Here is a 13,920-nt window from a genome sequence, read left to right on the forward strand (position 1 = left end):
GTCTGACGCTCGCCGTCAGCCGACGCTACCCCAGTAAACTTGAAGTTCTGGTCTGACTGGGAGTCTCTTACTTGTCTTTTTTTTTTTTTTAATGAACCTGTAATCTGTGTGTTTGTGTTTCCTGATGCTAAACGCTCTGATATCACATTTACTACTTCTTGCAGCTGAAACTTGCATGGCTGAGCTGGGATTTTTTTTTTTCTTCTTCTACTTCTTCTTCTTTTTTCTTGTCAGTGTTGCCATGACAACATCGCAAATCTTTCAGGATTTCCCTGAGATAGTTGTCAAAATGTTGCCTGCAGCAGCTCAGCTGAGCTGGAGTTGACACGAGGAACAGCGAGACAACTGTGCCGCCAAAAATCAAAATAGCCCCACTTTTATTGGTGTTCAGTGGCAAAGCTTTCATTTTTAGCTGAAAGAGATGTCACGTTATTTAACATATGTTAAATAGCATCACCCCCTGTGGAAGTTTCTCCTGATTTCTCTCTGGCTTTGCCCCTGCGGGTGTATGTCTTGCCAAATGGCCGAACACAGAGTTGTCCATTGTTCTTCACGCGCTTACGTCAAGCACGCAGGCATATGTGTACTCATCTAGACGGCTGGTCAACTTCCAGCCAGCCACCCCCCCCCACCTCCAAAAAAAACTCCAAAGCCACAGGCAGTGGAGCGGATATTTCCCCGGCTCGGAGCTGAAGGGTTTGTTAGGGAGTGGACCACACCCAGAAGTGGCAGCCCACGCCAGGCTTTAGGAGCAAAGGCAACTCCCATAGGAAGAATTAAGTCACTGCTATTTAAAGGCCCGTTAATGTCGACCAGGATCTCACTGCTGCTTAGAGAGATGAGCGGGGAAAATGTGGCAGCTGATAGACGATGTCAAATAAAAGGGCCTAATCAGTGGCTGGATTATCTTGGCGGTCTGGTTTGTTTGTAGATGATTTGCGAGCGGTTCTGCGGCGCTTCATATGTGGGCGTGTTTCCCCCCGCGTGTATTCCCTTCACACGAGAGTCTAATTTTAGAAGAGGCAACCACCTTCGTGATTGGGCCCCGTCCAAACAACATCTCCAGTTTACTTACTTTGCATGGATGCATCTTTACCACAAGTGTTTAAATGTGAGTACTTGCCCACACAGAGTACTTTTTCCTCCAACATGACATCAGTACAGCTTCTGGGTTGGTTGTTTTTTTTTGCCACCAGGTATGACCTAATGTTTAATGAATGAAGCAAAAAATATCTGTTGTCACGAGATATTTCATTCCCAAAAACTACAACTACCTCCCGCAGCTTCCAACCAAAAAGCTTGTGTTGTCCTCAGAGTGAAACCAACAATTTTTTTACTTGGTGAAAACACAAAAACTGTGTAGAATATCTGATCCATGCCTGGTGCAAATGACTGCATCAACTACATATTTGCCACAACATAGTGACTAATGCATCGACGCCACAGCATCCTGTATTCGAAAACAGACGAACAGAAAAAACAATTGTTATTCATCCCTTCACTGCTAATATTTAAATTGGCACAAGCTTAGTGGATAATTTGCAGTCAGATTTATTTTCGTTGCTCTGCTGAGAGCTTGATTTCAGTGTAAAACTCGGTTATCACTATTGGTAATGGCTTTCCAGCTTTACTGTCATTTTTTTTTTTTTTAAAAGATCTTGTAAGCGAGAGTGACGGATTATTGCTATATCCCATATGATGTTTGACTGCGTCTTCTGCTTCTCATCCTTATAAACACATTTTTTCTTTGCCTCCGCCATCCTGGGAAAATCTTTCCTGCATCTCCTTGTCATGCAATGAAAGTAACATGACATAGGAGATATCAGAGCTTGCCTCATTGGAAGACATAAGATCCTTTTTAAGGGTTTGTTTTTTTTTCAGATTATTTTATAGAATTCCAATAATGTAGCCCGCATTTTGTGCTTCGGTTGAAACAAGCTCTCTTTAAAGTGTTCTTTAAAAACAAAACAAAAAAAAATTAATTTGCCTCTGGATTACTATCATTAAGTCTCTAATTACTCTGGATCTGCATTTTGTAATTTGACCCCTGCTTCACCATTTTGCAGGCCGGTGGGGCCATCTCTAGGCAAGAATCTGAGTTGATGATAATTGTCACAGTGATTAATTTGATTTTAAATGTCATAGCGTGGAATTAAGATTCCATCAGCAAAATGGTATCTTGCATTTTTGTAATCTACTCTATATTATTAATACCCTGTTAGAAATAACCGTGATGAATTGCCCTGTCCACAGTGTGTTTGATTAAATAATCCAAGCCAAACATTAGGTCTTATCCGATAATTTCCAAACGCCTAATGGGAATCAAACCTTAGTTTAGAGCTAAGTTTTGAGGTAATTTGTGTTTGTCCTTATAAAATACCTAAAGTAAATGTCACACTGTGTAATAACTACTAATGCATACATGGTGTTCTCAGGATTCTGTTGATTATAACTATGTGAGCAAGGGTCCAAGCTTATTTACGTTGAATATTCAAGTCATTTGCTCCTTGTTTACAAAGAGAGCAGACAAAAGAAAGATGAAGTACACTGACTGAATAATTCACATAATTGTCTAAATCTGTCAGTAGCAGCTTTGATTTTTTTATCACATTTAGGTGCTCCCCATCAAAATTAACCCTCTAAACCCCCCTTATATACATGATCCGGCCCGTGCCCCTCGGTCAAAACCAGCGCCTGGAAGCACTGCAGCGTACCAAAGAGTGGAATTGTATAGCGACTTCTTCCCTCCTGCGTTTTGCATTCAGCTCCATCACTTAAATCCTTTACAGTGCTAAAATATACAGTCAGCATGACAGAATCCTTCTCTTGACACGCCGCACAGACTGTGCATGTGAATACAGAGCAGCGCTTTAGGGAAATCACAGACACCCGCCTTTAACACCAAGCGTCACAGATATCACTCCTCACGAGCCGGAAACTCGTCTAATAAAAGCGTTGCCTCGGTCGAAGTGTGCAGACTTTTATCAAACTTTCAAAAAATGTCCCTGAATAAGTGTACAGCACTGAGCATGTGGGCAGCTTGTTGGCTTTTTTATTCCCAAAGTGAAAACTGCCAGAACTGTTTTTACTTTTGTAAAAAAAAAAAAAACGGGAAAAAAAAACCGTTTGAGAACTGGCATCTTGTTTGTGCACAGTTTGTGTGGCGGATCTGATGTGTTCTCTTAGTCAGCACCTTCTGCTCCTGCTTGCGCTTAGTTTTCTGTAATGTGTCATTATTTTTGCACTTTCAAACATGAAAATCTGCATCAGCGCAACAGAAGTCTCCCTGTATTCATAGATTTGATTTGAATTGATTTTACCTTTACGAGTTACAAGTTTACAGTCACATCAGATATAATCAGCACAGCAGCATCCCGAATATTAGTGTGAAATGTACCTGAAATAAAAATACAAACAGCCGCAATTCCCTGTGTTCATAGAGCAAAATTCTTATTTTCTTTGTAGCAGTGCTGCCCCTTGCTGGAGAAACACGGGTAAAACAAAAACACTGAAAACTTCATGGAGGGCTGCAGCTTTTATCTCATGAATTATTACACACACACACACACACACCCACACACACACACACACACACACACACACACACACACACACACACACACACAGTGTACAATCACATGCTCATTTAATTAAATGCATTAATTAAAATTGTGTCCCTGTGTGTGCGCGTCTGTGAGTGTGAGAGTAGCTAGGTCAGAGGGAGGGGTAGGGCTTAATGGATCGGGACCCTGGCTACCCCCACCCCGTGTGTATGCGTGTGTGTGTGTGTGCGTGCGTGCGTGCGCGTGTGTGTGTGTGTGTGTGTGTGGCCAATCGTTACTGAGCCACTGGCCTAATTTTTGGGCCGAGGACCGGCGTGGAGGTTTACAGCAGTCACGCACTGGTCCTGCCATGTGCAGCAGACTTTTTCTCTGTTTCATAATCCTTCTACACAATTAGTCTTTCAGACTTCATCATTGTCCAGTCAGGCTTTTATTTTTTGTTTTGTTTTTAGGAACTTCCTCGCAAGGCGCTGGATCCCAGCATCTCAGCTCCTGCCAGAAAGCACTAGTTATTTATTAGAGGTGTTTGCATGTTCTCCATGTACATTGATGGGTTTCCTGTGCATCAGGGGTATCAAACATAAGGCCTGTGAGCCAAATCCGGCCTGCAAGAGGCTCCAATCCGGGCTGATAAACCACAAATTGTAATAATTTCAAAGAAAACATAGATTTTTAAAATTTTTTTTAAACATATCTTAAAAGTAACGGACACAACCCAAGACCTGAGCTCACATATCTGTGATGCTCCCATGAAGGCCGTGACGTCAGGGTGAGGGTTTTTTGGGGGGGATATTTCACTGCATTTTGCACAACAAGTTTACATTAAAAATGTTTTTAAGTCCAAAAAAATAAATAAAACAAAATAAAAATATGCATGTCAGTTTGATTAATGGCTTCCCCGTAGCTTTGTAAGTTTAAGTTAGGAGGGAGGAATGGAAACTAATCAGAAATCCAAATCTCTCAGAGCCTCTACCATCACTAATACCCAGCTCCAGAAACACTACATCCTCCAAACTGGCTCTAAAATTCACGTGAAAGCCTTTAAAGAAAGAAGCAAAAAAAAAAACTCTCAGAAAAAAATAAAATATTTAAAAGATGTAAAGAAAATTGTTCCCAACTCTGTCTATTTTTAGTGTTTTGTGTTTTTTGAGTGCGTCTGTGAAGCAGCAGATGGGCTCGCCACAGTAGCCTGGAATGCGTCCCTGTAAAAGCGTTCAAGAGGTTGTTTTCTTTTTCGTTCTTTCTTTTCTTTTTTTTTCTTTTTTCTTCTTCTTTCTTTTTTTTTGTCAATGATTGTATTTCTCTGTCAAACCGCTGCCAAAGGCCACCGGGAGTTGAGCTGTCATTTGAGCCTCGAATGCCTTTAAATTCATCTGGGAATAACCGCAGCCTCTTTCACCCCTTTTTTCCCCCCTCTTTCAACCATTCAGCTGAAAATGCCAACAGAGTGGGATCATTGTGTGTAGTGTGTGTGTAGTGTGTGTGTGTGTGTGTGTGTGTGTGTGTGTGTGTGTGTGTGTGTGTGTGTGTGTGTGTGTGTGTGTGTGTGTGTGTGTGTGTGTGTGTGTGTGTGTGTGTGTGTGTGTGTGTGTGTGTGTGTGTGTGTGTGTGTGTGTGCGAGCGAGCGATCAAATTGGCAGCTTTCTTTTAAATTTATGTTGTTGTTTTTGCACCGCGTCTGTAAATTAAAGCCCCACAGGAAGCTGACTGACCACTCTTCTTTTTAAAGATGTGTGTGTGTGTGGTGGGGGGTAAGCCAAAGAAAAAAATAAACACACGAGATGTTTGTGGTGAAACTTGGCCCCGCTGCAGTGGTGCTTGGCTTGTACACAGGAGCATGAATGAGTCTGCGTCTGCTGTATCCACCTCCTCTTTCTCTTTCCTCTGCCACTTTTCCTCTCTGCTGGACTCCGATGTCTCTTTTTCAATGAAGTGGGCGGGAGAGCATCGCTGACCTGAAACGCTCCCTCAGGTTACAGATTCTTGCTTCAGGATCACAACGGCTCCTCGGTTTTATATGGGAACATTTTCCCAATGTTTTTTATTTTTTGTTTTGTTTTTTTAACCTTTTTCTTACCCAGCTGTTCACCTCAACTTACCTCCTCACTCCACATTTCTTTATCTTTCACTCACACTGAAAGGTTTGTCTTCCTTTGATACTGGGCAATATATATATATAATTCCTTTGCTGTTTATTCTATCCAACATAAACAATATACAAGTTTTTTCCTCACTTTTTAATGCCAGTTCTCAGCTCTCTCGACGCCCTTTTTATGTGTTTCTCCTGTTAAAGCTTCAGATGCAATAGTTGTGAAATGTTTATAAGAATGTGTCTGAAGGTTCACAGCTCAGCGTGAACAGTACATAGTAAGCTACAGACCTCCCGCGCCGACTGTTATTAACACCGCGTTACCGTTTCTGTCACGTCCCTGCGAGAAGGGGAGCACTGCCGTGGGCTCACCTCCATGCTGCTGCGAAACTCAGCCGCTTGGAATTTATTTGGGATCCTGTGAAGAAATACCCGCATTTGTTGACTTTATTTAACTTTGTGTTTCGGAGTTCCGTCCTAAAGTGGGTTTTGAAACATACAGAAGTGGAGATGGCCTTTCTGGCTGTGGAAAAAAAAAAAAAGTTTTGTTTTTGTTTTTCTTAAAAAATGGGTCACAGCTGTGGTGCAGACAGACTCATTCCAGCTCGTGACGATAAGATGGATTAACCGGTGTAGAAGTTGGTGATTTTATAAGGCACGGTCATGACGCTGACCTCCGACCTCCATCCTTTTACCAACAATGTGAATCAGAACTGGATTGTTTCCTATTGCTTGACGAGGATGGTTTCGTGTGGATGCTGCTTCAAGACGTAGTACATATTGTCAGTTGTTGCACACCACGTAGTCCCTTTCATTTAAACAGTTTTCCAATCTGCTCCACGGAGGCCCGACCTAGAAAAATCACAGAACCTTAAGGACGTGCCGTAAACACGAGTGGCACACCTTCGGAGGTTTATTAAAATCAATCCTTCGACTCCATCGGGTGCACGGTATCCGGCGGGCGGTCATAATGTTACAGCTGATTGATGGATGATGGTGTGAACGCTGGGCTCCTTTCACTCCGGCACAGTTTAAAAAAGACCCCCGGTGGATAAACTCCAACGGAGTTGATGACTTTGTCACTTTGTCAGGGTTTGAAGAGCGGCACACTCCCCGGTGGTCCATTATGAGACTCTCAACATGTTAAATATTGAAACGCCGTGTCAAACTTTCTTTTTCAAGTCACAAACGGGGCACATAATAGAACCCACACAGAAGCACAAGGACTAATCCGCGGTAGTTTGGCATGACAAAATGGGAAGTGTCAAGTTCCGTTACCGCGACGCTTTCAAAACTGTTCATTGTATTTTAACAACAGTCGGCAGAGTTTCTCATCACTAAGAGCAGGGATAGATACTATTCAATGGAGAAAGGAAAACAAACATCCATTGTGGTTTTGGTGTTTCCATAAGTGTTAATCTGAATCAACTCCTTTTGAGTCTTTTTGCTCCTTTAATGACTTATGTCACTGCGAAGCATTGAATTCGAGTGAAACCATAAAATAGGATTTTAAGTGCCTCACGTAATGTTAGAATAATACATTTCTGCTGTACAAGCACATAAAGTGAAATGTTTCAAGCACATTTTGATTATGTTGTGATAAACATTGTTGATTTTAGAAACATATATAGATCATCTGATCTCATGATATTTATATATTCTTGATGTACTGTTTTAAAATATTTATGATTAAGAGTTTGTTGAAAGAAAAACTTTCAGTTTGTGTAAGAAATGTTGGAAAAATAAGTTTTTATTGTGTTCTCAGATTTCTGTTCAAGACTTTAGCAGCATACGGTGACAAAGGTAGATGGAGACAATCTTTTGTTTTTTAGGTTTTAGAAACGGTACTAATCACACACGTGTCAAACTTGAGACCCATGTCAATTGTGACCCCCGACGACTTGAAATTCTCAATAGTCCTAAAGTATTAGTCCAGAATAAACTATATTTATCAAAATACATGCGGACTTTCCTGCTTCCATCTTGGTGTTTAACTTTAGTTTGGGTTGGAATTAATAGAAATTGCCCCGAGAAGAAAAATTCATACAAAGTTGAGGAAGTTAAAAGTGAGGCAATCTTGAAAAACGTGCCAAAATCTAACCTGAAAGCACATCTGAGTGAGTGGTGCCAAAGCTTTAGCCTCCAAGAAAAACAATAAATTCTCCCATAACTAAAAGAGGGACGACCGGCACACTGGAAGACGTTTCCACGGTTTCTTTTTTTCTTTCTGATCTTTGATAATAATGAGGAATAATTCAAGTTTTTCATATTTTAATAACGGAGAAATGTATTTTATTTTACAAAGGTTCATTGCAGAGACACTGATTTACCTCGCTCTTGTTCAATGTTATTTAACTTCTAAGTTACAGCCGGCCCTTTAAGAACAGCTATCACGGTGACGTGGCCCTGGATGAACATGAGTTCTATCAGATCAATAGCATTTACATAGAGTGGAAAAGGTAAACAAGCATCGACGGAAACTCAGTAATTTGGTGCATTCTTTATATTTATCCAAATCGATCCTCCAATAATTGTGAAGAACGGTAAAGTTGCGGCCATTGCTGACTGAAAAAATTCACAATTCTCATTTAGTGTCCTACCTTTCTGCTTCTGTGCAATGAAGTCCTACAATCTCGTCCAACAATGAACAAGGCAGACCCGACACTGGTTGAATACAAAGCCACAGTGCACAGTTCAGATGTTTCCCTTGAAAGCTGAGCGTCCTTCAGTTGTTGCTCCGCTCCCAATGTGGCCCATGGTGCTGAATTCCTCCACGCACATCCACACTTGAGTAACATGTTTATTCTGAGGAAGTCTGGCCGATTGAGATCAATGATCTGTGTACCAGCTGTCCCCGGGAAGCCTCGGATCACATGCCTTAAAAAGAGCTGCTTGTTTGCCAAATAAAATGTTTTGAGGGAAGCTCTGTAACGGCACACTGACTGAGGGGAAGCACATCGCTCCTGCTTTAAAGGAAACCTTCCAGTCGCTGAAACCTCGCTCATCTCCCATCATTACAACCGTGGTTGTGCAGGAGTTTTCTTTTTTTTTCCTTTTTTGGTTCAGAAGCATCAGCTGATGTGGAAACATGGCCCAGGGTCTACGCTTTTTTTTTTTTCCTGCTCGCAGTACATCTCCATAACAGTTTTATTGTGTGCCTTCGAGAAACTTCCCAGTCAGCCAACATCTGTGCTCTTCACTTACTCCTCTCTCTTTCTCTTCCCGTCAGGTTGTTTCTGAACGTGCAAATCTCAGCAGAGCGAGAGGTGAGTAGTCTCTCTCTTCACTGTTTCTATTCCCTTTTTGTTTTCCTTAGTGGATTTGTTGATAGGTTGCGCGTGTCAACAATAGACGATCAAAGGTATGGTTCAGCTTTCCTCTCGTGCATTTGCAGAGTTTTGCCACTAGAGGGAGGCAGAGTTCTTTAGTCAGACGTGATCTTCCTGAAGGAAGGGGGGATACAAGGACAAGTTTCAAGGGTTTTCCAGCTTTGCATGGGTCAGTGTTTTGTAGCACGATGCTTAATATCTGTGTGTTTGAGCGACAGAACACACAAACGAAGAGAGAGGTTCACCTATCTGGAAAAGAAGGGATGTTTTGTGATGCCGCTTCGACTTCGACGAGAGGAGGGATGAGGCTGGTAGTCTGCTTCTGCTCCTCCATGTGTTTCTTCCTTCTCTCCTCGGCTAGTCCCCTCCTCCTTTTTCACACTCCACTCCATCGCCTCCCCGCGCCGACTACTGATAGGGCAGACATGGAATCAACGAGGAGAGAGGCAGCGAGAGGCGGAGGAGGAGGGAGGGATGGATCGAGAGTTGGGTTATGAGGGGAGGACTAAAGTAGAAACAAAGAAGCGCTGCAGGTGTGTGGCGCTGAGCATGTCGTCAGAGCGACAGACTCGGCGAGCGTGAGAGCGCTGCCTGCTCGGGACTGAAGGACAGGGAAGACGTCTGAACTTTGAATCACCCCCGGTTAGTTTCCATCTGTTGGAGCGGCGTGAGGCGGCCATGGCCTTGCTGACCAACGGCGCGCAGAGCCTGGGCTCCTATTACTGCCTGATCCGACGCAGGTTCAAGAGGAGGCGCAAGAAACGCTCGGAGCGCAAAGGTAAAAGCCCGCAGGGTGGCAGCTCAGGCGCTGGGACACCGTCTGAAGCTTATTGTGGATGATGAAGGACAAGTGAGGAGAGAGTGTGTGCTTTTAAAAAATCTACTTGGGTGTCAGTTTCCGCTGCAAATTCTTGTTTCTCTGTGCGAAACTGTATGTCGTCTGAAAGTCTGTGCTCACTCAGCTGCTTTCTGATCTGATCCATCAAACTGAGCTCCAGCTTCTCCGACATGGACAATCAGTGATGTGCAACAGGCTTACGAGACCGCATAGAGCTTCTTTTATATATATATATATTAATATATATATAAACTTAGAACTTACGACACTTCTTGAGTTAAAGTCAAACTTTATTAACCCGACAGCATTGTGGCTCCTTGCAGGTTCAAGTTCTGTCAATTTGTAAAAAAAAGATAAAACAATCTGTTGCAGTTACTCAATCATGTGGTAAAAATGTACTTTTTAATTGATTACAGACACTTTTTGTTCAGATAATATTATTATTATTACATTAAGGGCAGTTCCTTATTAATTCACATGCATTTTCTTCACAAAATAATTTAAAGAAAGCACCAAATAACATAGCATTAAACTGTTGTAAATGACAGGTAACATCATGAATAGAGATTTAATACTATTATTAATAGAATTATTACTATTAATAATAGAAAAGTAAGCGTAGAATAAAGTCAGAAAAACCCACGAGCACAGGTGAATATCAAAAGGAGTATTTGTGTCCTGCAGGGTCGACAGGTAAACTCTGAACACCATCGAGGTTTTCTTAAGTCTGTCTTGCTCTCATCTTCTCAGCGTTTTAGCTTCAGTCTGCGGCGGGGAGCAGACCTGTAATAACGATTCTGACAGAGACGAGGCGACAGCTCGTGTCCTCCGATGTTTGATGGTGCAAATTATCCTCTCGCTTGTGTCTCAAGCATTTCCATGTCTGTGTTTGGAGATGGACCGAATCCAAATAGCACGGACACACATTTTCAAGACGGAGAAAAGCCCACTTGTGAAGTCGGGTTTTGATTAAACATGCATCCTTGTTTTGTTTTTTACGGGTGGGGGGGGGTTGTTTGTTCTCCCTGTGCACTTTTTCAAAGTTCTTCTTTCTCTTTGGTGTCAATATATAATTTGTGGTAAATATTTCAATGTGTCTGGATTAGAGGGTTGCTTTCTTGTGCGCCTCCTCTGCCCGGCTCTCTCTCTCTCTCTCTCTCTCTCTCTCTCTCTCTCTCTCTCTCTCTCTCTCTCTCTCTCTCTCTCGGGGTGAGACAGGTCCGTGTCTGGGTGTAATTGAAGTGGAGTGACGGCGGCCCGACGGAGGCTCTAAGCTCGCCCCTCCTGAGTTTGCTGCTCCGCTCTGCTCTGGGGATTAGCCTAACACCATCGGTAGTAATTACTTAGGTGGCCACAGCTCACTGGCAGTATTAGCCATGTCTCAGCCACTTGCTTTGACACCCACCACCCGCCCGCCGCCCCGTTCGCCAGCTCCACTCCATTCATCCGAGTAAACCCGGCGCTGCTGATGCTGCACTTTCTCGGCCTCTTATTTGCCCCCCCCCCCCCCCCCTGCTCACTCTCGGAGTGACTACGTCCATCAGCATTACACAGGTCCGTTTCCCGCCTTTTCCGCTCTCCCTTATCACCGCGGGAATGAAAGTGGCACTTTTCCACCGCACTAAGAGAAGCGATGACTAAGCGGGACTTAGGGGCCCGCCGTGGCTCTGTTTGCTCTCTCAGGCGGCTTTAATGCCCCGCGCCGGAAGCCTCCTGATAAGTTGCTTAGTGCTTGACTTGCGCCGAGTGCCCAGTGGGTAAGTGGCTAATGCTAGCCGAGATGACGAGGTCACATACTTACAGAAGACAATCATCAGAAGAATAATTTGACGCTGGCTGGAGAAAATCTCTCGGCTCGGTTTTCTCTGACAGCGAGGGGGAGAGGCGGCCCCGCGCTGCTGGACCGGGCAGCCCATTAAGTGTCGATCAGCGTCTTCCACAAGGACACTTCGGGGTGCTCACACAAGGGTGGACGGAGGTCAGCTGCACTCCGAAGGATCTTTAGTCATCTCTAATTCAGGCAGAAGCGATGACTTCAAATGGAGCCGTTTCATTTCTCTTCAAAGGTTCTGCACTTGTTTGAACAAACTTTTTTTTATTTTTTTAAATGTCATGCACGGTTTTAGATTTGCTTTTATAAAGTTGGATGAAGTTATCCTCATATGTATGGTTTGACTTCGTTCATGCCTCAGTGACTCATGGTCACAGGTTTTTGACGCCCTGTCCGGAGCAAGGTGCTTTGATTGCTCTGTTTGGAGTTTCATCCCCTTCTCTCGAACCGTCCGCACCTAACAGAAGATTCTCTACTCCCCTGTTATAGATCAGGCTAAATCTAACCAACTAGAAACCTACAGTGTTCTGCTCACATCGTCACACCGTTCAACATGTTCCGTATTTTCCACAAACTGAAAACAATGAGTCTGACTCTATTTAAATCTGATTTATATTTTTCAACCTAGACCTATGTAATATTCTCATATTTTTATTTATATACATAGTATTTATTTTTTTCAATTGTTTTTACTATGAGGGATTCTGGTTCCCGTTTCTTGAGCAATTTGTAACTCATGCCCTCCATAGTTTTTCTCGTCTTGTACAATAACAGATCTTTTTTTTTTTAGGTTTCATTGTATTCCTGTGAAAAAGTCCACAACATTTGTTAAAAAAGAAAAAGAAAAAAGGATTTACTTACTCTTATATCTCTGACTTTCCAAAACATCCAATTCTGGGAGACATACTTGCAAATATTTAAAAATACGAATAGGCAAAATAAAGAGGAAAAACGTGTTTCTTATCTGTTCTTCATTGCTGGTACTGTAAGCTTTGTCCAAATTGAATTTTCTTTGATCGCGTTACTTTCAGGTTCAAGCAGGTAAGGGTCAGATGTAGTTTTTCCATTAAAAAAGAAAGATAATGGGAAACAGAACCCAAAATAAGACACTTTCTGGATTCAGGAAAACAAAAGGTTGTGCAGGTCGTCTTCATCCAGATCAGCACAGATTAACTAACGCAGCAAAACAGGGAAGTTGTGAAAGGAAGTATTTTGCAGCAGAGCCCTTTCGCCCAACATTGTTTCACTGAACTGCCTCACTTTTGGGAAGTATGAAGAGAAAAGTCCAATTGTGTGCACTGAGATGAACTCTGCTTTTTAATGTTGGCAAATGTAAAAATGTTAAATGAATCCCTTTTAATCTGTTCCTCTTATTGCCTTTAATGCCTCCACCAAATACAGTGTGACTTTGCATTTAAATAAGACCTTGTTTCTTTCTTTTTTCTGTAGTTTTTGCACAGTCAGTATGTAAAAACGCTAGTATTCGACGCAATGATGGAGTTAAATGTACTGCGGCAGCGATATTTGACGGCGGCGTCAGTCGGTGTGTAAATGGTCCTAACGTATCTTTGCTCCGTACGTGGATTAGCATACAGCGCACGGTGACTTTCAAAATGCTGAATTTGAGCATATCTTCCAAGTGATAAGCTTTTCTGTGCGTTTCTCGTAAATGTGCCAAGCCATGACACTTGCAGACGACGCTTTCCAATGGGCCGTATATGAAATATGGAAAATGGGCGAACAGAGGCCTTTTCTGCCGTGCCAGCAAAATCTCCAAAATGAGCTTGTGCAACGCGAATAAGAAGGGGGGGGGGGGTGCAGTGTGTGGGTGTGGGTGTGGGTGTGGGATCTACACTGCCTGACGCTCACAATCCATCGCTGTGGATGAGTCTTTGCTTGAAACAAGATTCTTTCCTCCTAGATAACCTTTTATTCTCCCCCCTCCCCCCTCCACTCTCGTCCCTTTATTCACTGCGTTCCCCCACTTCTACTCTTTGTCTTAAAACGATTGAACAACCGTGATTGCCTCCACCTTCCTTAGGTGCTTTCTTTGATTACATGGTGTTTGCTTGTTTCCCTGCATGTAAACATAAAGAAAATAGATTTGCCGCCTCCAACAAGCCGATTAACGTTTGACAACGGTGCCATAGGAAATCAAATAGAAAACACGGTGACATTCATTTACCTAACAGAGAGGGGGAGGGGGGGGGGGGGGTGTTGATTATGAGCAGTGCTTCATTTAGCACCACAAACACAGCAGCACTCTGTCA

General features: G+C 42.9%; 1 protein-coding gene across 3 annotated transcripts in view; it reads left to right on the forward strand.

Annotated features, from left to right (window-relative positions):
- Nucleotides 1-13,920, forward strand: part of adarb1b (adenosine deaminase RNA specific B1b) — a 136,409-nt gene that overhangs the window by 80,188 nt on the left and 42,301 nt on the right. For 2 of the 3 annotated variants that reach the window (XM_080479105.1, XM_080479106.1), the window contains one exon: nucleotides 8,882-8,918. Coding sequence is in view for 1 of the 3 variants with exons in the window: in XM_080479104.1 (XP_080335230.1) it covers nucleotides 9,660-9,759 (100 nt within the window). In the remaining 2 variants the exon portion in view is untranslated. Of the gene's footprint in view, nucleotides 1-8,881; nucleotides 8,919-9,483; nucleotides 9,760-13,920 lie in introns of those variants that run through there. The other variant, XM_080479104.1, reaches the window with a different exon arrangement.

Source organism: Lipophrys pholis (genome assembly GCF_963383615.2).
Source record: "Lipophrys pholis genome assembly, chromosome: 13".
Taxonomy (NCBI): Eukaryota; Metazoa; Chordata; class Actinopteri; order Blenniiformes; family Blenniidae; genus Lipophrys; species Lipophrys pholis.